A 27351-nucleotide genomic window follows, 5' to 3' on the forward strand; every position below is an offset into this window, starting at 1 on the left:
TTAATTTTTTATTTTGATAAAAATACTACTGAACACAATCCTTTTTGTCTTGGAGTAAGTTTAATAAAACATGTTCATTATTTGCAAGAAAATAAAAATAAAATTGCTTGAGAGAACACATTCAAAAAGTTTCTGAATGAAAACAAAACTGATTTACTTAATTCAGCTTACATAACTAATGATATATTATGAAGGCTATTGAAGGCTAGCTAAAAGTCTGTTGAGGAATTATTTAAAAAGGGTACCAAGCATTTCAAATTTCATAGTAGACAAAATATCCTTGCATACAACTCATTAGAAGAAAGGCAATATGTTCGGAGTGGACTATAAATTTTTGATTATTATGATTTCATCTTGCCTTCTTACAGATGCACATTCACTTTTGACTGAAGATAATGAGGTAAAAACCAAGGATATAGATATTCTAAGACAATTATTGAACCAGGAATCTTTATTAAGAATAACTTTGACTAAAGACGTCGAGAAACTTAAACAACACATTTTATCAAAACAGGATGACAAAGTCAACATCCCTACAACGAGAGCTCGTGTATTGCAAGAGAGCAACTTCATTAACGCTTCCCTATTACAGACAATAGTTAGGAATGTCAGTGGTCAAACAACTGAAGAAATAAACAACAAAATTTCTTTACAGATGCAACAGTTTTCACAATTTTATGATAATTTTACAAAGCTCTCCGCGATACTCCTAAATGGAATTGAAAGACTTGAGAATGTGTCTGTTAAAGAGACGCAGAAATCTGGTGCAATGGATGTGAAAGAGCAAACTAATTTACTCGGTAAGTTATGGAAACTTTCTAAACTAACATATTTTATAGCATGTTTGTTGAAGTTATTCGATGAAGAATGTAGGATGTCAAATGAGAAAGCAACAGCATTATAAAGTTTATATCACCTTTCAAGATATTAAGAATCTGACTGAAGAAAGACCTCGTATATCCTCTATGTGTATCTTTTAACGTTCGTTTATTAAGATATACCATTAATTTTATGTAAATAACATATTATCCTACTTCTCTCTGACTTACATATAGTATGTGAATAAAGTTGCATACCAATATTAAATAAATATATCGATATCTATATTTGATGATCATGGGACAGACATTTTTTCCCTATAATAAATGTACTTTATATGGTATTATAAGAAGTTGTTGTCCTTCAAACAGGACTGAAATACAATATATAGATATTGCATGTAGTTGAGTGTAACATTGAAAATTTTCACCCCAAGAAAACCATTGTCAACCTCGACTGCGCCTCGGTTGACAATGGTTTTCGAGGGGTGAAAATTTTCAATGTTACACTCAACTACATGCAATATTTATTATATTATACTGAATGTTTTATACAAATACATATAACAGTAAAACGTGCACGCATAAACTCTGCGCAGTCACTATTTTTTGGAATATCACCTGTCGTCAAACAATGTTGACTGTTGCTACGCAGGAGGGCGTGGCTTCATTATTCAGCGGGTAATAGTGTTTTTAATAAATGTTTCTCGGCGAATCAGATTCAAGTAATTTACATGAAAGTATAATATTGTGAAATAAGCATTTGTTTTTCACAACAATGAAATACATGTTAATATGGATTGTAATGTTTATTGGTTGAAATTTTTTTTTCCATCGTAAAACAGATGATTTATCCTTACAATTAATTTGTAATGAATTTGTCTAGACGTTGCGTACGGTGTTGGTGTCATTTTCGGTAACGTCAAAATGACGTTATTTTACGTGAAGTTCTAGTAAATTAATTTGACGTTACTTTTTTGCTTACATTTTTTTATGAAAAAAAGTAAAAAATAAACCCAGTAATGCCGCCAATTATTTAATGCAGTTCATTGAAAATACATGCATGTAATTAATTTCTCTGCCCTTTTGCAAGCATATCGCGGAATTTAGGAAATACATGTATAGGCATAATTTGCTTCATTTAATAAAAAGCTTGGAAGGAATAATAAAACTTGTTCGACATCGCAGTTTAAATTTACATGCGTTTTATTTTATTGATATAAATTCAAAACAATTCCATGTCATATCAGTAGGCGCTAGAACCTGTCCTTTGTTTTCAGTAAATTGTATGATTGTAGATATGTTGCTGATTTAACACTGAAATTTATTTTTTTTTTTCGTTTAAAGTCCCTATTCTCATCCCATCTTTAACTTCCACCATCCATCAGACACTTACAAACTGAGTACCTGTATCTAACAGTAGATCTAAATATTTCAAATAATTCAATTTAAAAAAAAAGGAAAGGAATCAAATCTGAGAATTGACCCCTCCCTCACTTTAACTTGTCCATGAAAAGAATTTTCGATGAAGTGCAGTTTAGAGGCTTCAGTTGTATCTATTCGAAAAATATTTCAGTTTTCTCCTCTCCCCCTTTTCACCCCCCCCCCTCTTTTATGCATTGCATCGTATGTGCCTAGCACACAGATCAGCGATCGTAGGTTTCATACTCCTTTGGATATCAATGCAGTTTACCTGCCTTTTGTGATTGTATGCCTTTTTCATACTTATACAGTGTAAATGGAAGTAAAGAGTGATTCAAAGAGCGTTTTGCTTTCATCAAGATTCAGATTAAAATAATTAATTGATGTTGATGTTGCAGAATTTTGGTGACGGCGGGGTCAGATTTTAATCAGATTAAGAAGGTTGTATAGAGGCATTTTCCTTTTTCTAAATGAAGGATATGGAGATAAACTAGATTTTAATTAAATTAATGGTTACTTAGTACCATTTTGGTCGGTTTAAATGAGTTTAGAAGCATTTAGAAAAAGTTAGGAAAAAATGAAACATCACTATTAAATAAATTATGAAAAAGGATGGACATTGTTTAGAGGCACGTAGCAATGGGGCGTGCCCCCCCCCCCCCCTCCCAATTTTTTAAAAACATAACTTTTACTATTAAAATGTTCATTGAAAGGCTGGTTGGCCCCCAAATTTGGGCAAAGGTAAAGTAATATAAGGGTAATGTAGTAATTGTATAAAGAAAAGAAAATTTTATACTGAAAGAAGTTCGCCTCAACCCCCCCCCCTTCCCCAAAGGAAATAGGATTTTCGAGATTGGGCAAACAAATTTTCCTCTTTTTTTGGCTTGACAACTTTTTCCCGGTAAGTAATTTTTTTCTCCGGCTGCAAACCCCCCCCCCCCCTCCCCCCGCACTTTCAACAACGATACTACGTCACTAGCTTATGACCAAATATATTAATGAAAAATATTTTTATTAAAAGATCTAGAAATAAAACAATAAACTTGATCTCGTCATACCTTCTTTCAAAATGTCAATTTCGAATGTAAACACCTATTTTTTTTTAATATGATCAAATACAACTTTGTTTTGTTTCATACGATGCTACCGGGTTAATGACAAAAAGAACTAATTTTCAAATTATGAAGTGAAAACCTGATACTTTATCTACATCACAACTTCCAACACCTCCTAACCCTTATTCAATATAGGACTATTCGATGTAAACTCGCCATGTATAAGAACAGTTTACGCCAGCATCAAATATAGAGTTGACACACTTTACTGTCAGGTAATTCAAATTTGAAATCACATCTACTTACATAAATTTTGGTTTGATTGATTTTTTTTCTGGTGTCTTAATTCGAACTTCGAATGGTACTATTGTACATATTTTTGATAAGGATACATGTATATACTGAAACAGTGTACTATACTATAGTATACAGTGTACATGTTTTGCTTTTATATATAAATACAACTTTCAAAACTTAAAATTATTCTTAAAATTAATTATTATTGGTATAGTTTTCTTTTATCCATATCAGACTCATTAGCAATAAGAGTAAAATTTCGGAGAGAAAAAAAATCTTTTGACGTTTTAGATTACATTTTTTGCATTGAACGTTAACGTACGCCAAAACGCCATATTTTTACGTCTGTGACATAACATGTTGACTTTTATTTTTTGGTAGGAATTTGTCACCATTCCATTGAAATTAATTTGGAATATATCAATAACTTTTTGAAGAGATGCACATTTCATAAAAATCCTCTAATTTTCAATATGTCTATTTTTAATGACTACTCATACGATTTATGTCACAACATTTATACAATTATAGTTAGATTTATCACTTTTGGGCAATGTGTGACATTTAGTGTTGACTTTGTAAAAACCCTCTAAATCCAATACTTCTTTATAGAATCAATTCATTTTCATATCTAAGGAAAGTTTTGATTTTGCACATTTAGTAATAAATGTTGTTTTGCAGCAAATTAGAAAAATTCATTCTTAACATGAAAGTAATTCATGGAGTGTAGCATTTAAATGTGACGTTTTTGCCGTTAAATTCAATTGTGACATATAGCTACATGTTATACATATATCTGACATGGCAATTATTATCAATATTTAAGATGCCGCAAGTTAAAATTCTGTCTAGAGATCCTTAATAACAAGGCAACATTTTGTAGAATTTAAAATAAATTTCAGCATTAATTTTTCACCCAGCATTACAAAATTGGGGATTTTACGAATCTTAAAAACTTTGTGACATTGAACCTCCAAACTTTGTGACACACCATCTTATTCCATATATTCAAAATAAATCGGCTTAATAGCAGAAACCCAACATACATATCCACACAACCGATCAGACTAATTTAAAATATACTTCCTTGCACACAAAAAGTATCATTGTGACGAAATTTCAAAATTGTTTAAACTCATTAAATTATTTTTCTAAGTAACCGAAGACTTTTTATGTGTATACCATATTACGTCGATTTACGCGCGTCTACACCTCTGTCTTGGATTTTGAGAAACGCGTACAGAACATACGGATTGAATTACATCACAATTGCTAAAATTTACATCATTTACATCATATTTTGAATTTTTCTGCCAAATTTTATGTTTGTATTGTTTGTTTTGTGGAAGTTATCAATATTTTGTTATTGCATGTGCGACGCTCCTGTTACCGGTCTACATGCGTTTTTTGACGTAATTGACTGAATAAACGAATTAATACATTGGATAAATGGAGTTTTTTTAACAATAATTTTGTTAAAATATATTAAGTATACAATTACCGACCGAATGATATATAGTTTTCATATGGTGAATTGTTTTAAAATTATGAAAATAGGGCAAATGCCGCTGCAATACTAATTTTTGACCTTTTGACACCAACATCGTGCGCGACGTCAAAATTAATAAAACTGGATATGTACCATATCCCTCTTGCCGTCTCTCTGCTCAGGTATTATTTTGTACCTGAAAGTAGATACAAAATATACATAATTCTTCTTTTCTGTATAAAGCCTTGGCAATAATCTTGTTTAATAAAATTAATAAATGTTTAATAAATTATGATACTTATATTTGTAAAAGCTTTACTTATATAGTATAAATTATTAGTTTACGCTTAAACCACCAGGTAATGATGAGAAGGCTACAGATGTAGTTATCCTTTCTTCTTGATTAGATAAAAGATACAGAGATTGTCAAGAGATTCTGAAGCAGAACGTAAGTTTGAGGAACCAGAACGGTGTATACACAATTTATCTAGGATGTAACACCCCTCGGAAGGTTTTCTGTGACATGACCACCAATGGAGGAGGATGGACGGTACTATAAATAAAATCATTTATTCATTTGAAAAGAACAAAACAATCATCAATAACAATTTACACAAATCTCGTGATAAAAATAGACAATTCGATCGTTAATTACTAGTATTATGCTTAATTATGATTATTGCTTCAACAGCCATCAGAGATATCAGGCTTTGATACATGTAGTATTTATGGAAAGATCATGTAACAGTTTCATATTCGCATTGAATAGAACATTTAAGTCAGTCATGTGGATTTATCAAAATTAGCTGGGAACTCTCTTTCACTGGATTTTTCAAAGGTCCATGATATATGCCATGTAGAAAGAACATATTCTTTGTATTTCATTTAGATTTTAGATCAATAGCTGTTTGTTTGTTTTTTTTTATCAGTTTCAAGCTTTAATTCAGTTTCAAGCTTTTATAATTAAGAGAAAGGAAAGATAAAAGTAAATATATACAGTGCATTTATTATTCTAGCTGCAATAATGTAACCCTCTCCGATTTTTTTTTATCTGATGTTTTCTAGAGAGGGCTACAATTCCATCACATCTCCGTAATGGTGCAAAAGTATTTTTTAAATACGGGCGATAGAAGGCAAAATAAATTCTTCTTACAAACAACTTTATCTGTATGTTTACCAGCAGCAGCCATGACAGTTCACGCGTGACGTACTGAGACATTCGCTTGAAATTTAGAACAACTTAATAAAGCAAATGTCGATGTTTATAAACGACTGTGCTGAAATGTATCACAAAAATATCGATAAATAAAAACCATTTCAAGTGTTATTTTTATGCAAACAGCGATTATGTAAGCTTAAAATAAGGGAATTCCTAAAAGATCCGCTTCTAAATTCTCATTGGCTGTCCCGAAATAAAATCTATCAAGGTCAGTAAACATGGCGGATAAATTCAAGTTGTGATGTTGATATATACGAAAAATAACCGATATGTAGGTCGTTGTGAATATTTTTGGATCGATTTATGTCTTGCATAATTACTTTTATGGAGTTCAGGTAAGAGATGTTAATAAAATAGCCGTTTACTGATGATTTGAGCCGAAATCCGTGCGGGAGTAATTCACTCTCGCATTGCACCATTACGGATATCCTAAGGAGTTGTAGCCCCCCCCCCCCCCCAAAAAAAAAAAAGGAGAGGGCTACATTATTGCAGCTATTATTATTCATGATCCCCCCTTTTTATAAAATCTCATTTATCAGTAGTTTTAAAATTATTAACGCCCTGTTATTTATTTCAGGTAATACAGAGAAGATATGACGGATCAACAGATTTTAAAAGAGAATGGAAAGATTACAAGGAAGGATTCGGGGATCCCAGTAAAGAATACTGGTTAGGTAATATACACGATAGTAAAGAGTACTGGTTAGGTAATATACACGATAGTAAAGAGTACTGGTTAGGTAATATACACGATAGTAAAGAATACTGGTTAGGTAATATACACGATGGGAAGTTTTTAGATTTTTTTTACTCATGTTTGGACGTTACCAATTGCTATTGGAGGCAGGATAATTGTATTCGGCACTTACATTTATCATTGTCAAGCTATGGGCAGTGGAAATATTTTCATTGCCAAATCACTGAGACATAATAGACCCTCCCTCTATTTATAAAACGATAAAAATTGCATAGAACAAAACGTTTTAAAGTGAGTGAAAAAACACTCTGTATTTAAAAAAGAAAACACAACGCAATATTTCTTGTTGGATTCCACATACACTTTGACAAAATATCCTTTCCCTGGGTTGGATTTTGGCGATTCTTAAAGATTATGAATATTTGATAATGAAAGACTCGACTAAATAACATATGACAGGTTTCTAACCTATGAGGGATGCTGGACGACTACATTAATTCTGAATTATGAGGGATGCTAAGGAGGCCAGGAAGCAACCGCCAATAAAAAACGCCGCTTAATCATAAAACTACACACATAGCAACCATTAATAATAAAACGCCGCTTAATGATACAACTACACAAATACAGGTGTTGCAACGCTTAGTGTCATAAATCATGACATTTATTCTGAACCGCAAATGCTATATCACCGCTTTATGACGTTAGAGACCATCATATATACATTTTCTTGCCAAAAAAAAAAAAAAAAAAAAAAGAAAATAATAAATAGTATTTGCACAAAATAAAACATGTTAGCATTTTGCAGGAAATGACGCAATCCATGATCTTACTGCTGATAAAAATCAAGAACTTTGGATAGACTTAGGGAAATTCTCTGGTTCAATGGTGTACGCACGATATTCAAGTTTCTCAGTCGGAAGTGAGAAAGACAAATATCAATTGTCTATTGCCGGATACAGTGGAAATGCAGGTATAATTACACTTCAGTAAATTCTTTCTTTTTTTCTAAAAAGATTTTTGATAATTCAATTCACATACGAGTATTTTAAAGAAGTTTTTAGGTAAAAGTAAATCAAGTATCAATATGGTTTAATATAGCATAAAAATATTCCAAGATTTTTAAGACCGTGTAAAAGTGTTATACGAGAATGTTCAGTGCGCACAGTACATCAAAATCAGAAAAAAAACTTTCCCATTTAATATTATATTGTATCGTAATTACAGTTTGTATTATAAATGATATCTTCCTATTGTAGGTGACATGATGATAGCAGCTTATAGTTTAAATGGTATGCATTTTACGACAAAAGATCGTGATAACGACAAAAATAGCGGCAACTGTGCTGTCTCTGCTCACACTGGAGGATGGTGGTTCAAAAACTGTGCACATTCAGACCTCAACGGTGTATACCAGACTTCTAATAAAAAAGACAGGAAGAGTTTGTTCTGGGGAGAAAATAATGAAAACATGAAATCTACAAAAATGATGATAAGATCGAAATAAAAAGAAGGTTCGAACGAATTGCACCGCGATCTGTTTAAATAAATGTATTACATAGAATTTTTACAAATTTCAAAATCAAATCTATTTTATTTTAATATTTAATATTAATTTTTAATATTTATAAAATAGAACAATCGAGTTTGAACACAAAAAGGGATACAGAGATAATTTTTGGATTGTTTCAAACTACATATTTTTGTTTATATCTGATAACCCAGCAATGGTGTTGAAAGGAAATACTTTAACATATCCAGCGTCTCTTGTGGAGGAAAATATAAGTTTTCAATAAGTTACGAATATTAAACCATGTACGATAAATTATCATATAATTATATATTATATGATTATACCTATGAAAGTGTTTTCAAATAAAAATCTGTATGGTTTCATGATAAATATCTAAGAAAAAGTTGTCTTGAGCAGAAAGTTACTAGAGAGGAGTCAATTTTAAATCAATTAAATGCAATAAGAATATTGTCTTTACTTTTATTTATATAATAAATGATTGACTATTTACATCGCCAAATTTTTGTGTACATCTTCTTCTAAAACAGCGCGAATGAATTTGTGTAGGTTTTACTTAGAAGGTGTACGACCAATCTGATTGATATCAGCTCTTTGTTACGCTCAGAAATTCTGATGGTCACTGTACTTTAAATTTTTACATCGACCATCAGAATTTCGGAGCATAACAAAGATTTGATTATAGTCAAGATTTGTGTACGAAAGTTATGAATGTACATCGAAACTATTCAGTCAGTAAGCTGAACGGTCAAAGTCCTCCAAATCAGAAAATGGGAAATCCCCTGCAGCGAATTAATGGCTAACTCTAATAAGTAGAATGTCCATATTATTATATTTGAGAAAAGAGAGAAAAACTTTGTCCTAGCCTTTTATATACATATATATTATAAATGGACAATAGATAATAAACATTAATTAAATCCCTATCATAATAAGTTTAGAGTACATGCATAAAATAATGACATTTTCAACAATTTAAATTTAATTTATTAATTAGAAATATTATCCTTGTTTGATTTATTTCAGCACTGTCAAAAGAAACGATAATTGTTATTTAGATCTTTCTGACGTCAGAGACATTCACTATGCGTTTATTATTAACGAAAATCTCTAATAATAGGATCTAGTTCTGTTTTATTTCATTTGTCTTTAATTTTTAGTTTGAACACGACACACTGTTTTAGCCGTTATCAGCCGAGTAACACTTGCCATCAAGTCTTAAGTGGACGAGAAAACTTAATTAACTGTCATCTTTGTTTTAGGAATTTAAATGGACTCAACAATTTGTTTATTTTACTAAAAGATTTGCGTCAAATTTAAAAATTGTTTGATAAGATCATGTTTTGAATATATGCTGCTGTGTGAGTGAGAGTTACATCATTGCATGAATCGGGAATTACAAGCACGGATTTTTACATTTATACAACTCTATTTTACGTCCAATATTTCCAAGAATAACAATGAGTTTGTACCAGACAAAACTAAGGACCGCAGGAACAAAAGGTACCCCTATCATCAATACCCTGAGTGTGGATAGAGCTATGAAATCTAGGATGCAAAACCAGGGTCAGTCAAATCTGTTGCGAGAGAAGACATTGTGTTACGAGCGAGAATTTGATCAGAGCAGACGAGCATCTTTGAGAGAAGAGAAAGAACTGAAAAGAACCTCGTGTGAACGTGGAAATGTTCCAAATAATACTGAAGAGTGGCTGCAGAAGAATAGTACTAAATATGACGAATGGAAAAAGCGGGAAAGAAAACGGCTGGAACACATGTTTCCCCATAGAGTTGTCAAAGAAACGCCCCAAAAGAACGCAAAGTAACTAGGCGTAGTTAGTTTACTTCACGCTTACGTTATCCAATGAGATTTTTATGATCATTAAAATTACCGTGAAAAGGCTCTGTCTCTTGCGGCAGTTCCTGAATATATTTTCGTTACATTCATCATAACTAAGGAAGATTTTTCCTTAATTTCAATGAATATCGACATATCCAAAAAAACCCAGAAAATAGGTATCATGGATAGATGATTTTATACGCAAGTAATGTATTGTCACCTAATTTTGTGAGATGAAACACTCGCAAAATAGAGTTACTCTCCTTTACTTTTATAATGTATAGCAAACCCTAATTACGAGTTCTTATCGTCATGAGTTGACATCTTGGAGTCTTTTTGCGATAAAACTGTAAAGAAGAAGGATATCTCAAACATTGACATTGTGGAAGATGTTTAAACAAGTAATCTATTGAACTTGCCATTTTGAACAATAGCTTTTGAGACGACTCTGAAGCAGATGATGATGAAGTGTTTTAGACTCTGAATGTTGTGACTTTTTCCATTGATTTATGTGAGTAAAATGTTGGGTATGACGTTTTCTTTCCTCATTTGATCTTAATCACATGTACTTATTTTTTCTTCAATAAATCCCATCAAATATTATTTTAATATGACAAGGCTTATTACAAAGAACTTTAAATACAAATACGATTGTCTTTGCCCTGAACAAATTTCATAGGGTTCTTAACATTTGTACATATCTTTACAGTTTACATATATCGTATGTTTTCGTGAGACATTTGGATAGTAATTAATTTAGAAATTTTTCTTGACATTTGAAACCATATAATGTAAAGAAAGATTAACAGTTTTTTTTTTGTCTTTTCTGGAATAGTTACTCTTCCGAAACTCCTAAATGATCCAACTATATGTTGCTTTTTTAAACTTTCTTTATTTCCTTCTTATTTGTCCTTAAAAGCTTAAAATGAGACTTGGACATGAATTACTCTTATTACAAAGAAATATACGTAGATAACGAACATTATTCAAGCTCAAAAGTCCATAAAACAATACATAATAGAATCAGAGCAAACATGGACCTCCAAAACATCAGAGGTGTGATCGGGTGCCATGGAAGAGTGGGCATCCCCTGCCGACCGGTCACATCTGCTGTGTGCTCCTTGTTATGATCGGGAAATAACGGGAAAATCGGTAGTCAATTCAGTGTAAAATAATTGACTAACAATTAGCATGAAAAACGTAAGTGAGCATTTCACTCAATGATAAATTGTACTTGCTGACTTCGTTTTGTACATGTTTACATTAAAGTTCTACAATATCCGGTTTTACAAAGAAGGTCATTGTATCGACCATAGAACTTAAGAAATGATTTTAAACGAGGCTGTTGTAGTTAATTTAAACATTTTCAGACCGGTCCTTTGGATTACTAGCTAGTCCAAATATATTTAAGAAAGGTGTTTGAAGAAAAAGAAGTGGCAAGGTATCAATAAAATCAATTTTGACGAAAATAATAATAATATTTGTTACTTACACACCGACTTGCCTACGGAATGTTCATTTCTTCAATTCATTCAACAAGAAGCACATGAAGAATGTGGCCGATTGGCAGGGGATGCTTACACCTCCATGGCAATGGACCCCATTTCTGATGTTTAACAGGATGTATTTGCAAAAGTTCACATTTTGTATTGGTTAAATTATTTTTTTTTTTTTAGCTTGAATACTGTTTGTTACCAGTCCTGTTGTTATAGAAATAACGAAATAATTGTACGGTTTTCATCAGGCTGGAAAAAAGATTGAAAATTTTTAATATAATTTAGCTAAAATCCCGTTGAAGAATCATTCAGACAATGTGTATAAAAGATTATAACTCCTATTTTCTCATATTAAGATCCTCAAAACATTACCTTTTATCAAAACGGGGTGCAACAACAGAAACGCGCATTTTTTCTTTATAGAACAGTTGGGTATTTGATTTCGTAAATTTTTTTCACTTTTCATTGTTACAGACGCTTATAGACAACGTCAATGATCACGGCATGGAGATGAGCAACGGAATTTCTGTACAAAGACATGTACAGTAGTTAAGATGCTCTTATAAAGTTGCATATTTTTGTATCTAATATCTCTGATATAGTTCAGTTAACTGAATTAAACCAACTTCAGAAATATTCTAAAACTTAAACGACCAAACTTTCCTCATAAATTCAACATTTACAAATGTAACTGTGGCCTATGCTTTTCTGATGAGCCATAGAAGAGTAATCTTTCTTTTGTGTTTCTCTGTCGTGCATTTACTTCCAAAAGTAAATTAGGTATGTCAAAAGGAGACTTTTTAATGTTTCCTGTATCTATTAGACGAAGCATCTCATGCCTCTGCTTAAGTTTTAAATGTAACACTTAGTTGAAAAATCACGACCAAGAACAAAGAGTTGCGTCTCCTTGACCATCATAATAATCAGGATATTTTATAAAATACAACCTCATCACCACAGGTACACACATATTAGGCACTTCGCCTTTCATTGGATAAAGAACTACGAACGATAGTATTGTTCTCCCGCCTTCCTCTAAGTCAATTCTCAAAAGTTAACATATTCGAATGATTTTCAAAAATTTTATAGATATTTATATGAATTTTCATAAAACGTTACTTATTCTGGATACCAAAGAGAGATAACTCTATAATTTTGGTGAAACTTGTGTTTTTCACTATAGAAATCAACGGAAAACAGAAAATATTTTTAAACCATCCCCCCCCCCGTGAAACAAAAATTCTTTTTTACGGGTAATATGGACTGTCATTTTACAAATTTATGCCAAAGCTTTTTGTGTTTCACGGGGGGGGGGGCATATGTTTATAGACAAAAAACGAAAAAAAATGCTGATTTTTCACCAATTTGAAAGCTATTTACAACTAAATAGTTGTATTTTATTAATTTATATATGTTTATTTATTTGCTTAAAACATAAGAAAAGATATGAGATACATTTTATCATATTTAAGACTATTTCAAAATATGGTGATTCTTAAAAGTTCCATTTCACTAGAAAATATCGTCTACCCCCCTTTTTTCAAGAGCTTGAATTAATGATAATTTACTATCTAGTGCTGGAATTAAAATGATTAATCAATTACCATAGATTTGTTCTTCGTATTAAACAAAGATTTAATGGCCAAATTGCCATTAATATTGAATTTAATGGGTGCAAAATGTAGGCGGGAATCATGAGTTAGAGTTCGTAGTTCTTTACATTCTATTGTTAATATCGAGAAATAAGCACACTTAACTTTCAACGAGTCGTTAAAGAGAAACTGTAAATTCTACCACCTTGTATTTTTCTTCAAATCTAAAGAACTTGTACATGTTTCAATGTTATTAAACGTTAATCACACATAAAAATCATTAAAGTGTATTGAAAGAAGCCAAACTGGAAGCAGTTATTGATTAAGATTAATACTGTACAAATATACATTAATTTATAACAGTATATTACAAAAATACAAAATACTCTTTACGTGACCATTTCAAGTTAAAATACTATTATACATGTATCTAAACGTTCTTTCCTACTGTAGAGGTCGTGTGTAGACTTACTGACTAGAGTATTCAACACGACTTCTATACCAGGCTCAACTCTTGATTAGATAGACATATTTTTTAAAAAACAATCATTCACCTTGAAATACCAGGGTAAATAAAAATTTTTTTTTCAAAAAGACAAGCATACTTTTTCTAGGCACATTTTCTTTTTTTTTAATAGGATTTTTTAAAAAGGTTTAAGACCTCAAAGACTATTGTCTACTACTTCACTTATATAATTATAATTTCAAACCTTTTTTTTTTTTGGAAATATGAAATTCAATGGAATAATCCAAATCCTAAACGTAATCAAAGCACTGACAGTACTGTAAAGCGCTAAACAAGTTGATAGAACTCTGATGAATACACTCCCGATAAGTTTTCCCTCTTTCGTTTGTTTATTTACTCTCAAGAACATAATCATATACAAAATACAAATCAAGTAAGGAAGAGTAGTGTCAAATAAGAAAGTAATTACTGAAAGCAGGCCAATATCTTCTTTAGCACAGTACATGTAAGACAGCTTTAACAGTGAGTCAATATTTGTGATGGGCATAATTTTTGCAAACTCGTTCATATTTATATGAGAGCATATTCTCAATAAGTTTTACATGTAATGACGAAAATATGGACATTACATTACATCATGAAATTCATGAACAAAGTATTTGTTACATAAATTACATATTCTTAAAGCCATATATGGCGTATGTACAATGAAAATAATTAGACTAAAATTATAAGAACTTATTATTTGTATCATTACTTTATATAAAGAAAGAACTTTTCCGTAAATAACGAAATCTAAGTCAATTGCGTTATAAAGATATCACAATTTCATTTGGTGGAATTTTCTGTCGGAAGAAAATACAAAAGATTTAAATAACACATTACAGAGAAGATAAAATCGTATTATTAGATGAAAGGAGGTGTTCTCTGCGTTCAGAATTGTATGAAAAGCTTTAATTTAAATGTATTAACTATATATCTTTACTTAATTTTGTATTTTCAAAAATATATTTTTTTGATCAGTTACGCCATATATGGCTTTAAGGATCCCTTATACATTTCAACCATAGGTGTTCAAATAATACTTCAGAAAAGTACTTATACAGAAAGCCATACATTATGTATGTCAACTTTCTCTCATGCGTACATTTTGTATCATTTAATGAAGTACTGGATTGAGATTGAAAGGATGCAGAGGTACAAATGTTAATCAATATTTTAACTGTTTTACATGTACAACCTCTATTAGATCACACTATCATCGTTAAGTATTTCAAAGTACACCATGCAGCAGGCAACAGCAGTCCTTTCAATTTATTGTGACTTAAATTTAAAAAAAAAAGAGGACGGAAAGGTTTAGCCCTAGGTCCCTCGTCCTTGGAAAAAATTTTTTTGTCACGGTCACGTAAAATTCTGGAAAAAGCATATCCAACACTGATAACACTTTCAGTTCCAAGTTTATGGAGCTTGCTGAAGGAACATTTATCAAAGTTTAATTTTCGATGTTAATTTTACATTAATTAACTTTTAAATGCCTTATACTGCAAGAAGGTCATTTTATTTTTTATTTTCGTTTGTCGAATAGAGTTTCCTTTAATCCTTTTTATTTTTTTTTTCTAAAAAGTGACAATGAACTTGCTCAAATGACAAAACCTCGGGTTATACGTATGATGTGTTATCACTCTATCAAAAAGTTGTGGATTGGATATAAATCATAGACTTTTTCAAAAGTAACATTGAACTAACTAAAATAACATTGTCTCAAAATCAAAATCGGTCATATACGATTTTAGTCTCCAATGTAAGACATATTTTCTGTTACGAAGTTATGGGTTGAACACGATTGCACAGACAGACAGTTAATACATGTTTATACAATCTTGGAACAAAATTAAGTTCTATATTGCTCAGACTACAGCTTTTTAACTACTTCTGAAGGTTTTCAAACATTTTTTTCTCTCTCTCTGTTTTGAGATCTTGTTAATTGAAGATGATAGTGATCATTGTTTAGGAAGGCTTCGTTTGTTAAGAATGTAAATGAAGCAACAAACGAGATTCCTTTCATATAATAGAAACTAAATTACATTCAAACTTAAAACTTGATCCAGGCATGTTTCTCCAATTACAAAAACACAGAAAGTTAACTGAATTGTAGCCATACTGGTTATCCTGTCTGACAAAATAATGAAAGATTTGAGGAACTTAGGCTTCAGTTAATGAAAGCAATTAAAGTCATCCTACCGGCCTGAGCATTTTATTTTTGGAATTTTGTTACAAAAAGCGGCGTTCGAGTAGATGCCAGTTTTGCCCTATCTTTTATGGAAAGGGTTGTTAAGCTCACCTTATTATCATACTACTATTTAAACCATGACGACAGTGTCATGATTTAAATAGTAGTGTGACAAATGAGCCATTCTTTACCACACAACATTCATGATCAACATTTTAAAAAAATCGGAGCACAAAGTCACATTTTTATATCCAACCACTAAATCTTACAGCTCTGCTTCCCATCCAAACTGTTTTTAAGCAAGTAATATTACTGTAATTATAATAATAACTGCTACAAACTTTAAAACGTTATTATCATTTTTTAACATAAGAGGCTCTTGCAAGTTTTTTTTTTTCAATCCGATAACACACGTAAAAACATTTGCCTTTACACATGTAGTACGATTTATTGCAATTTCATGTGTTTGAAAGAAAGATAAAAATGCAAATTTCATAAAAACAAATCAAAAACAAGTTGTGATATTCAGCTTACGTAACAAATAATGCCTTAAGAAGGCTAGCTAAAATCTGTCGAAGAAATCAGTGAGTATAAAAGAGGAGTGCCTCTCTTTTTAGAATTCATTGTAGACAGAATATCGATACATACAACGACAAAAGAAAATAGACAAAATGATCACACTGGATTATAAACTTTTGATTATTATGATTTCATTTTGCTTTCTTACAAATGCACATTCTGCATTGACTGAAAATAATGGGGTAAAAATGAAGGACATCGATATCGTGAGACAGTTATTAAACCAGGAGTCTTTACTCAGAATAGCTTTGACCAAAGACGTCGAAAAACTCAAACAGCGCCTTTTTATAACACAGGACAAAATAGAAGATAAAGGGCGTGCTCTTTTGGAGGGTCGTCCAGCACTAGGAGAGAGAAACTCTTCATTGTTACAGACGCTTGTAGAAAAAGTCGAGGAGATGAGCAACGAAATGAGTCTACAAAGAGAACAGTTGGAACAGCTATCTGATAATATTACAATGAACTTGGCAATGGTCTCTAAAGGTTTTGAAAAACTTGAAAATATTTCTGTTGACACCAAGAAGAAATCTGATGCTATGGATATGAGAGTAAAAACAGATTTACTCGGTAAGCAAAACATAGCATTTTGTATGTATTTTCAGGTAGTTTGTTAAAAAAGAAACAGTTCTTTTTTAGTTGGACTTAACCACATTCCTTCATCTTCGAGTACTTTTACTAGTATTGGGAATATTCAGGATACTTTTTGGTCGCATCTTTTGACAAATTTTGAAATTAAAAATTTATTAACTTTATTGATGAGAGAGCTAACTAAAAGGAAATTAAATTATTCGTATCATTGCTAATCTATAAAAGTATCCCAATGTATAAGCATTACTCTTTTCTTCAGAGACCGTTCGCCCGCGTGGCGCAGTGGTTAGAGCGTCTGCTTTAGAGTAGCGAAGTAAGGAGTCAATCCTTACGTTGCGGGTTCGAATCCCACTGTGGGACATGGAGACCAGTCCTTCGGATGAGACCGCATAAACCGAAATCCCGTGTCGCAGTAGGTGCTGGTACGAAAAAAATCCCTCACTGCTCAATGGCCCTAAGTGCCGAGCAGAGGACAAAATTTGCAGCTCTCCACTGGCAAGTGGTGGCGTCTCCATATGAGTGAAAAATTCTCGAGAGGGACGTTAAACAACATACAATCAAGCAATCAATCAAACAGAGATTTAAAAACCAAGATCCCGTGTCGCAGTAGGTGCTGGCACGAAAAAGATTCCTCCCTGCTTAATGGTCCTGAGTGACGAGTATAGGACAAGATTTGAAGCTCTCCACCGGCAAGGGGTGGCGTCTAATTATGAGTGAAAAATTCTTGAGAGGGACATTAAACAATACAAAATCAATCATTTACGAGAAAATAAATACATATTCGCAAAACTTATCTTTATCTCTACGAAATACTGTTTTATTATTTTTACATCGTGTTATTTTCGCCCATTCAGATTTGCACACAACTTTGCAACGTTTTGAATTCGCCCAGTCATTTAAAAAAATAAATTACATGAACATTAAATTCCCTTACCAGAAAGGAACGCAAATAAAACTGGGATTAAGTTGTCCTGTATAGTATACAATTACATTTTCTTATTGAAACAACTTGAATATGATGCCTACTTTGAATTTTGTTTCAAATCTGCTATCTGTATGGAATTCGTCAAAAAAGCTTAATTTCAATCATTACCTTAAAGTCATTGTTTTGAAACGTTTTTTGTCATTATGATATTTGAAGTCTCTTTTTAATATTTTACAACCAGTTTTTGAACAATTATATTAAAACAACCAGTTTTCTCTTAAAATGTCAATAAAAATACCGTAAAAGTGGAAATTTTAGCGAGACGTAAATTTAGCGATTTGTCCCTAAAAACTGGTAATTTATTTTTAGCGAGATGTTGATTTAGCGATTTTAAAATGCACATTAATTAAGCTATTACAAATAAAAAGCAATTAATTTTTAGCGATATTCAATTTTAAGCCTAATAATGCCAAAATAAATAAAAACTATGATATATTCGTAAGCCGAATATACATGTATATTCCCATATAGCCAATGATAATAAGACATGCTTCTGTGAAGTTATGTGTTTCTTCTTACTAAAGTGACTGTATGTTATATATGTGATATATTCAGAGGTCCGAATTTGCTCTGCTCCCAATTCTAATTTTTCAATGGACGTGTGAGCTTGATAACCCATCGTTATCATCAATTTTCATGTGCAAATCAATTTTTAGTATGCCGTATTTCTGATGTGTGTGAAATGAAAATGGTTTAATAAAAGTATATTACATCCAATCTGAATAATGGAATTTTATGGGATCTGTGAGTTATGCCCTGTCTAAAGATTTGTCATTTTCATAGATTTTTTTAAATCGATCCCAGTTTGTCATCTTCATTATCCCCTCTTAAAGTGATGATATCAAAAAGAACGACAAATATTTTATGTTTGTAAGAATTAAGATACCAAATATATATTTTTATTTGTAAATTAGCCACTGTTGATATAATATAAATGTTGCTGCATAACACATCCAACCATATCTCACCCCAATTTTCATTTTGTTAGATAAAAGATACAGAGATTGTCAGGAGATTCTGAAGCAGAACAATAGCTTAAGGAACCAGAACGGTGTATACACAATTTATCTGGGATGTAACACTCCACGGAAGGTTTTCTGTGACATGACCACCAACGGAGGGGGGTGGACGGTAATCCATATAAATAAAAATGTTAATATTTATTAAAAAATCAAAACAAAATAGACCATTATCAACAACATACAAAAATGTCATAATAAAAATAGACAATTCGTTAATTATTATGCATGATTATAATTAATGTTTTAACAATCATTATAGTTATCATGTTTTGATAGCATTTATAAGGAATTCATGTTTCATATTTGCACATATTTCATATCAACATTATGCAATTATAGCATTTTGATGAGGTCAATCCCTAGATATGTAGACCTTAGAGAAAGCATATCGACCGAGCACAAAGTGCGAGGTCGATATGTTTTCTCTAAGGTATATATTAGGGATTGTGCCGAATAATTTGATTCATCAATAATGGCTAGGAAATCTCGATCTATGGATTTTCTAAAGGTCCGTGATTTATGCCATGTTCATAGAACATATTATTTTCATGTTTGTATTTATTATCCCATAAAGTAGTAGTTAAACATTAACACGCTGTTTTATATTGCAGGTAATACAGAGAAGATATGATGGATCAACAGATTTTAAAAGAGAATGGAAAGATTACAAGGAAGGATTTGGGGATCCCAGTAAAGAGTACTGGTTAGGTAATATACACGATAGTAAAGAGTACTGGTTAGGTAATATACAAAGTAAAGAATACTGGTTAGGTAATATACACAACAGTTAGGTAATATACACGATAGTAAAGAATACTGGTTAGGTAATATACACGATAGTAAAGAATACTGGTTAGGTACTATACACAAGAGTAAAGAATACTGTTAAGGTAATATACACGATGGGTAATTCAACAATAAGAATTTACTCGGTAAATAATGTATCATTTGTTTGCTTCAAGTCTGTTTAAGAGTTTTTTCCCATATGATGAGACATTGATATTGGAGGCTGGAGGGGCTGAATTTTCGACACGAATTCGGCAGATATGGTCAAGTCATGAACAGTTAAAAAAAATTCTTCGCAAATTACACAGACATAATTAATTATGTGGTTATGAGACAGTGATTTAAATTAGTGAAAGGCATAAAGATCAACTCACAAATTACTTCACGACTCTAGAAAAAAAACGTTACAAAAGTTCATACCATATTTATGTGAAAATCATTCTGTATTTGAACAGGAAAACACGACTCAGTATTTCTTGTTTATCTCACATACATGTACATGTACATTCAGACAAAACATATGTTTTAATTAGCAATATTTGTCCAAAATAAAACATGTTAGCAATTTTTGTAGGAAATGACGCAATCCACGATCTTACTGCTGACAGAAATCAAGAACTTTGGATAGACTTGGAAAAATTCTCTGGTTCAATGGTGTATGCACGATATTCAAATTTCTCAGTCGGAAGTGAAAATGACAAATACCAACTGTCAGTTGTAGGATACAGTGGGAGCGCAGGTAACTAGATCATTGATAAAATGTATCATATAATTTAGAGGACATCTTGTCATTTTTAAGAAAACAAAGCAAAAAAGTTCGAAAAAAGCAATTTTTAGCATATTGGTCACAGTCAAAGTCACAAAGTCATTAACCTTGGTTCATTTTTAAAAAAACTTAATAAATGGAGTAGTACGCATACTAATTATGAAGTCTCTATCTCTCATGCTTCAAAAGATATGATGAAGGTTCAAAAAAGCTATTTTTAGCATATATGTCACAGTCAAGGTCACCAGGTAATTGACATTGGTGTCATTTGAAAGAGCTTAATTAGTGGAGTGTCCAAATCAAATATGATGTCCCTACCTTTCATGGTTCAAAAGTTATAGTGAAGGTTAAAGTTTGCAGACAAAAAACTCTTTTTAGTATAAAGGTCACAGTTAAGGTCACAAGGTCAATATTCTTGGTGTAAAGGGAGTTTAAAAGAGTTTAATTATGTATACCAAATAAGGAGTCTTTATCTTTCATGGTTAAAATGTTATGTTGAAGGTTAAGGTTTGCAGACAAACAGATATTATTATAAAAAAGACAGGCAGACAGACAGACAGACAGTACAAAAATAATATACGCCCCCTTGTAGTTATTGCACTGCAACTGATTTTTCCCTTTAAATTTTTTTTCACAATTTATTTAATATACACATTTTTTTAAGCATTTAAGGGAAAAATATCAAAAGTCACAGTAATAAAGTATCTTCCAAAACGCAGAAGAAATAAAGTGCCCTATTTAAGGATAAATGGTAAAGTGGGTTTAAAATTCTATTCATGGAGTCAGACTGCCCTATAACACTCAGTATTTGAATACTGCGTCCTATCATTTCAATTTTTAGAATAAACCTTTTTTTTCTGAGAAGAATAACATTTGCTCCATATTTTTATTCTTGAAAAATTACTGAGGTGTTATCTGACGTCAAGTATTTTTGAAAAGCTTATTTTTTTTTTCTTAAACAATCTGGAAGATCTAGAGAACCTTCCACCACAAAATATATACATGTACATGTATTCCTTTTTTGTAAAGGAGCAGGGATACGTATATCATTTTGAAAGCTCAGTTTGCAGAAAAAAAAAACTCATAATCATAATCAGAACAAGATGTGTTTGTGAAACATTATGCGCCCGGCTGCAACAAAATTCTAAAAAAAAAAAAAAAAAAAAAAAAAAGCTATTTTTAGCATATACATGTATGTCACAGTCAAGGTCATTGACCTTGGTGTTATTTGAAAGAAATTCATTAGTAAAGTATGGATACCAAATACTATTTTTAGCATAAAATTCACAGTCAAGGTAACAAGGTCATTGACCTTGGTGTCATTTAAAAGATCTTAATTAGTGGAGTACGCATATCAAATATGAAGTCTCTATCTTACATGGTTCAAAAGTTATGGCGAAGGTTAAAGTTTGCAGATAAAAGCTATTTTTAGCATATAGGTCACAGTCAAGGTCACAAAGCCATTGACCTTGGTGTCATTTAAAAGATCTTAATTAGTGGAGTATGCATACCAAATATGACGTCTTTATCTTCCATGGTTCAAAAGTTATGGCGAAGGTTAAAGTTTACAGACAAACAGACAAACAAACAAACAGACAAACAGACAGACAGGACAAAACAATATACGCCCCGGATCTATCAATCCGGGCGCATAAAAGGCTATTTTTCTATATCTCTTTATCCTATTTAACTAAAGAGTATTTTCTTCATATTTTGTATAATAAGTAATGTCTTACTACTTTCAGGTGACTTGATAACTAAAGCTCATAATTTGAATGGTTCGTATTTTACGACAAAGGATCGTGATAATGACAAAAGATCTTTGACCAACTGTGCTGTCAGTCCTCACTCTGGGGGATGGTGGTTCAACAATTGCGCATACTCAGATCTCAATGGTGTATACCAGACTTCTAATAAACGAGACAGGAAGAGTTTGTTCTGGGGAGAAAATGGTGAAAACATGAAATCTACTAAAATGATGATAAGATCAAAATAAGAAAAAGGTTCGAACTAATTGTACCGTGATTTGTTTAAATATTGTCATACATAGAATTTTGCAAATTTTTATATCAAATCTGTTTTATTCAAATATTTACCAAATAGAAAAATCGAGTTTGAACACAAAACGGTATACAGAGATCAATTTTGGATTGTTTCAAACTACAATTTATTTTTTTTTTATCTGATACGTAACTCAACACTAACGTTGAAAGGAAATACTTTTAACATATCCAGCGTCCTTTGTGAGGGAAAATATGAGTTTCAAAGAGTAACGAATATAAAACCATGTAGGATAACTTATTATCAATCACAAAAGATGATGAACACCTGTAAGAAATGCTAACAAAAAATAATTTAACTATCATAAAAGTGTACAACACCTTTAAGAATTGCATAACAAACTGATTTTAAGTGTGTAAGATTTGATTAAATAAATTGCTCTCTTAAAGAAAAGGAAATTTTGTTTTGATTATAAGCGTGATAAAAAGTTGGTGAACAAACTATATTTACAAAACCACAATCGCAATTTTAAAAATCGCTGAAATAATGGACGTAACAAGTTGGTATCGTTGTAATGAAAAAAACGTACCTCAGCATTTGCTTTCAATGATTAAATTCATATATTTACATGACACAGATCATATTCTCCACAGAATCTTACGAACCAGAGCAAATCGAGGACGTCGTTCTGCAACTTTCGCTATGAGCGTTGTCGTTAATGTTAACATGGCCATGGTCAAGTATATAATCAGATTTTTTAAAACAACATTCAATGAGTTTATTTATAAGTTTATTTATTAATTGCACATCGATAAATTCTGAAAAAAGAACGTTTAATCCTATAGTAAAGAAATGTTGTTTTGCTCCATGTTTATAACGTCACAATGTGGAAATGACGTCAATATGTAGACCACTTGTGACAAAAAATAGTTGACTAAGTCGTACTCGAGCAATGAACAGCTGTAAAGTTGTTCGTATGTCTTGGAAATTCCTTTAGCAGTTGTATATGATAATTTGTGCACGGTTTATGAAGACAAAAGACTTGTCAGAATGTTCCTTGTACTCCTTGTGATGGGGAAATAATGGAAAAATCCTTCATCAATTCAGTGAATAAATAATGGACTAACAATTAGTATGAAAGACGTCAGTCAGCATTTGACTCAATTATAAATTGTATTTGCTGACAAGGTCATTGAATCGACCACAGAATATACGAAATGATGACTTTAAACGAGTCTGCTTATATTCTTGTTTCATCAACTTGTTTGTCAATAATTTACCTCGATTTAGAAATTGTTCATACGTAGAGCATGCTCTTGTGTATCGAATCAACTGAGATATACATGTATAGACTCTGTATGCAGGTGATAAAGGTATATTGCTGCGTAAATAAGGGAAGTTTGAGAAAGAAAAGTTAAAGCCATCCCGTTTATCATAGAGCTTGGTTGTTTGATTACCACACCAATTTTTTTTTCAAGTAAAATATCCAAATATGAAACAGATGTGTCAGATTATGTGGTATCTTTATCTCAAGATCACCAGGATATAACGTATCGACATAAGAATGGAAATTACCACTGTTAATTGACAATACGTCGTCAATATATCTAAATGTCGAGTTGAAGCCCACAGCATGTGTTTTCTTCTTTTCGCGCATAAGATCTTGACTAAAATTCTACTTCATCTGAATACAAAAATAGGTCTGCTAATAAAGGGGTGCAATTGGTACCCATGGAATTCCAATAGATAGTTGAAAAACAACAAAGATATTATCAATCAGAAACTCCAGCATCTTTTTCATGTGAATTTCAGAGTACTTGTGTGTACAATCAGAATGTGTTTTAACAAAATATACTCTTCAAAAAAAGAAACGCATAGTAGAATTTTAGTGACACATTGAACATAAAGATTATTTAGTAAAATGATGCATTGATAAAACAGAAATGTGGTAAGCAACAGGAATACCATCTAAATGTCATAATTACTCAAGAATTTAAAACCACAGTCAGTTTAAGGTAATTAAAGATCACTATCTGGTATGCCCCCCGCAGACACAGATGATAGCCAGATTGAGTTACATTCATACAATTTACGTAATCATTTGAAGTGATCCCGTGCTGCTGATATCACACGTGGTCTGCCGTATTTTTTGCGAACATTGGGTGCTTGATGTTAATGGTTTATGTTTTATAGGTTAGATATGGCGTGTAACATTTAAACCTCTTGCAATTGTCCCCTGCTCCAGTCGCCCATTTTCCTTTTTGTGCTACGCAACATTCAGATGAATTTTCAGATGAAACCAGATTCAAAATATCGAGAACCTCCGCTTTTGATACCCCCTTTGTACATGAAGGAATTCATCAGAATTTAATAAATGAAAATTGAGATAAAACTTTTTGGGGAAATTTTGCAAAATCAGGTTTTTTGTCTATGAGACTTGTAGAATAGCTGTAAAGCTAACAATTGCATTAAAAAGCACACATTTCACTCGAATACAACATATCCATCTAAAAATAAAAGGTATGGCAAAACTATCATGCATTTTTCAGGGCATTGTTCCTACTATGCGTTTCTTTTTTTGAAGAGTTTATTTAAGAAATTCTGATTGAAGTTACTGAGTATTCAATTAGTTCGAGAACTTTTTGATCACCCCTCGTAATATAAAATATCCAAAGTTCAATTTAATGTTGTTGACCATCATAGTAAACTGCATCGTATGACTATACCTACAAATACTATTCTATAAGACTTCAAGTAAGATAATGTTGACTTGAGCAAAAACCAGAGAGGGGTCAGATCAATAATATATATCTTTGCTTTTTATTGATAAAATTAATGATTGAGTATTTATATCGCCGAATTGTTTATGTAGATCTTCTCAAACAGCACGTTTGTTTAGATTTTACCTAGAAGGTGTACGATGACGAATCTGATTGATATCAGATTTTTGTTACGCTCCGAAATTCTGATGGTCGCTTTACTTTGTAAAGTCTTACTTTGTACACCGACCATCAGAATTTCGGAGTATAACTAAGATTTGATTTTAATCAGATTTGTGTATGACAGCTGTGAATATACTTCAAAACTTATTCAGTCAGTAAGCTGAACGGTCAAAGTCCTCAAAGGGAAAATGAGAAAATGGGAAGTCCCTTGCAACGAATTAATGGCCAACTCTAATCACAGGCACCTGAATTTTTATCAACAAGTCGCTAATTAAGCCAAATATGGAAAAATTCTACCCCCTCTAAGGGCCTCTATATGTATTTATATACAGAGGGGGTAGAATTTTTCGATATTTGGCTTAATTAGCGACTTATTGATAAAAATTCAGGTGCCTGTGCTCTAATATTAAAGTAGAATGTCCATACTGTTTTACTTCATTTGAGAAAAGAGAGAAAAGCTTTGTCCTAGCCTTTTATATACATATTTTAATGGGCAATAGAAAATAACCATCAAATTCCTTTCATGGTAAGTTTAGAGTACATGCATAAAATAATGACATTTTCAACAAGTTAAATTTTATTTATTGATTAAAAATGTTATTATCATCGTTTGATTTATTTCAACTCTGTCAAAAAGAAACGATAATTGTTATTTAGATCATTCTGACGTCAAAAAACATACACTATTCATGTATTATTAACGAAAATCTCAAATAATAAAGAATCTAGTCTTGTTTTATTTCATTTGTCTATTATTTTTTAGTTTGAACACAACACACTGTATTAGCCGTTATCAGCCGATGTACACTTATCGTTAAGTCTAAAGTGGACACAAAAACTTAATTTACTGTCATCTTTGTTTTAGGAATTTAAATGGACTCAACAATTTGTTTATTTTACTAAAAGATTTGCGTCAAATTTAAAAGTTGTTTGATAAGATCATGTTTTGAATATATACTGCTTTGGTGAGAGTGAGAGTTACATCATTGCGTGAATCTGCGAACTACAAACACGGGATTTTTACATTTATACAACTCTATTTTACGTTTTATATTTCCAAGAATAACAATGAGTTTGTACCAGACAAAACTAAGGACTGCGGGAACAAAAGGTACCCCTATCATCAATACCCTGAGTGTGGATAGAGCTATGAAATCTAGGATGCAAAACCAGGGTCAGTCAAATCTGTTGCGAGAGAAGACATTGTGTTACGAGCGAGAATTTAATCAGACAAGACGAGCATCTTTGAGAGAAGAGCAAGAACTGAAAAGAACCTCTTGTGGACATGGGAAAGTTCCAAATAATACTGAAGAGTGGCTGAAGAAGAATAGTACTAAATATAACGAATGGAAAAAGCGGGAAAGAATGCGACTGGAACACATGTTTCCCCATAGAGGTGTCAAAGAAATGCCCCAAAAGAACGCAAAGTAACTAGTTAGACTTCTTTACGTTATCCATTGGGATTTTTTACAGTCATTAAAAACTGGGAAAAAGCCGTGTCTGTTGCAGCAGTTCCTGGATATATTTGCGTCA

General features: G+C 31.8%; 1 protein-coding gene across 1 annotated transcript; it reads left to right on the forward strand.

The window, feature by feature from the left end:
* The first annotated feature begins 234 nt into the window (after positions 1-234).
* LOC134283142 (protein scabrous-like) lies at positions 235-22983 on the forward strand. Its single transcript, XM_062765601.1, has 11 exons — positions 235-800; positions 5489-5631; positions 6878-6974; positions 7806-7970; positions 8257-8494; positions 9982-10315; positions 16779-17295; positions 19290-19432; positions 19935-20031; positions 20684-20848; positions 22621-22983. The coding sequence occupies exons 1-11, from the start codon at positions 311-313 to the stop codon at positions 22869-22871; spliced, it is 2640 nt and encodes an 879-aa protein (XP_062621585.1). The 5' UTR covers positions 235-310; the 3' UTR covers positions 22872-22983.
* Positions 22984-27351: the final 4368 nt, after the last annotated feature.

This window comes from Saccostrea cucullata, unplaced genomic scaffold, assembly GCF_032062105.1.
Source record: "Saccostrea cucullata isolate Sc308-1 unplaced genomic scaffold, CSIRO_AGI_Scuc_v1 ctg326, whole genome shotgun sequence".
Classification (NCBI taxonomy): domain Eukaryota; kingdom Metazoa; phylum Mollusca; class Bivalvia; order Ostreida; family Ostreidae; genus Saccostrea; species Saccostrea cuccullata.

Bases quoted from the DNA above. Each gene is read 5' to 3' on its own strand.
- LOC134283142 (XM_062765601.1), top strand. From the start codon at position 311: ATGTTCGGAGTGGACTATAAATTTTTGATTATTATGATTTCATCTTGC. The intron at 5,632-6,877 runs GTACTATAAATA...TATTTATTTCAG, and splicing joins CCAATGGAGGAGGATGGACG to GTAATACAGAGAAGATATGA. The intron at 7,971-8,256 runs GTATAATTACAC...TTCCTATTGTAG, and splicing joins CGGATACAGTGGAAATGCAG to GTGACATGATGATAGCAGCT.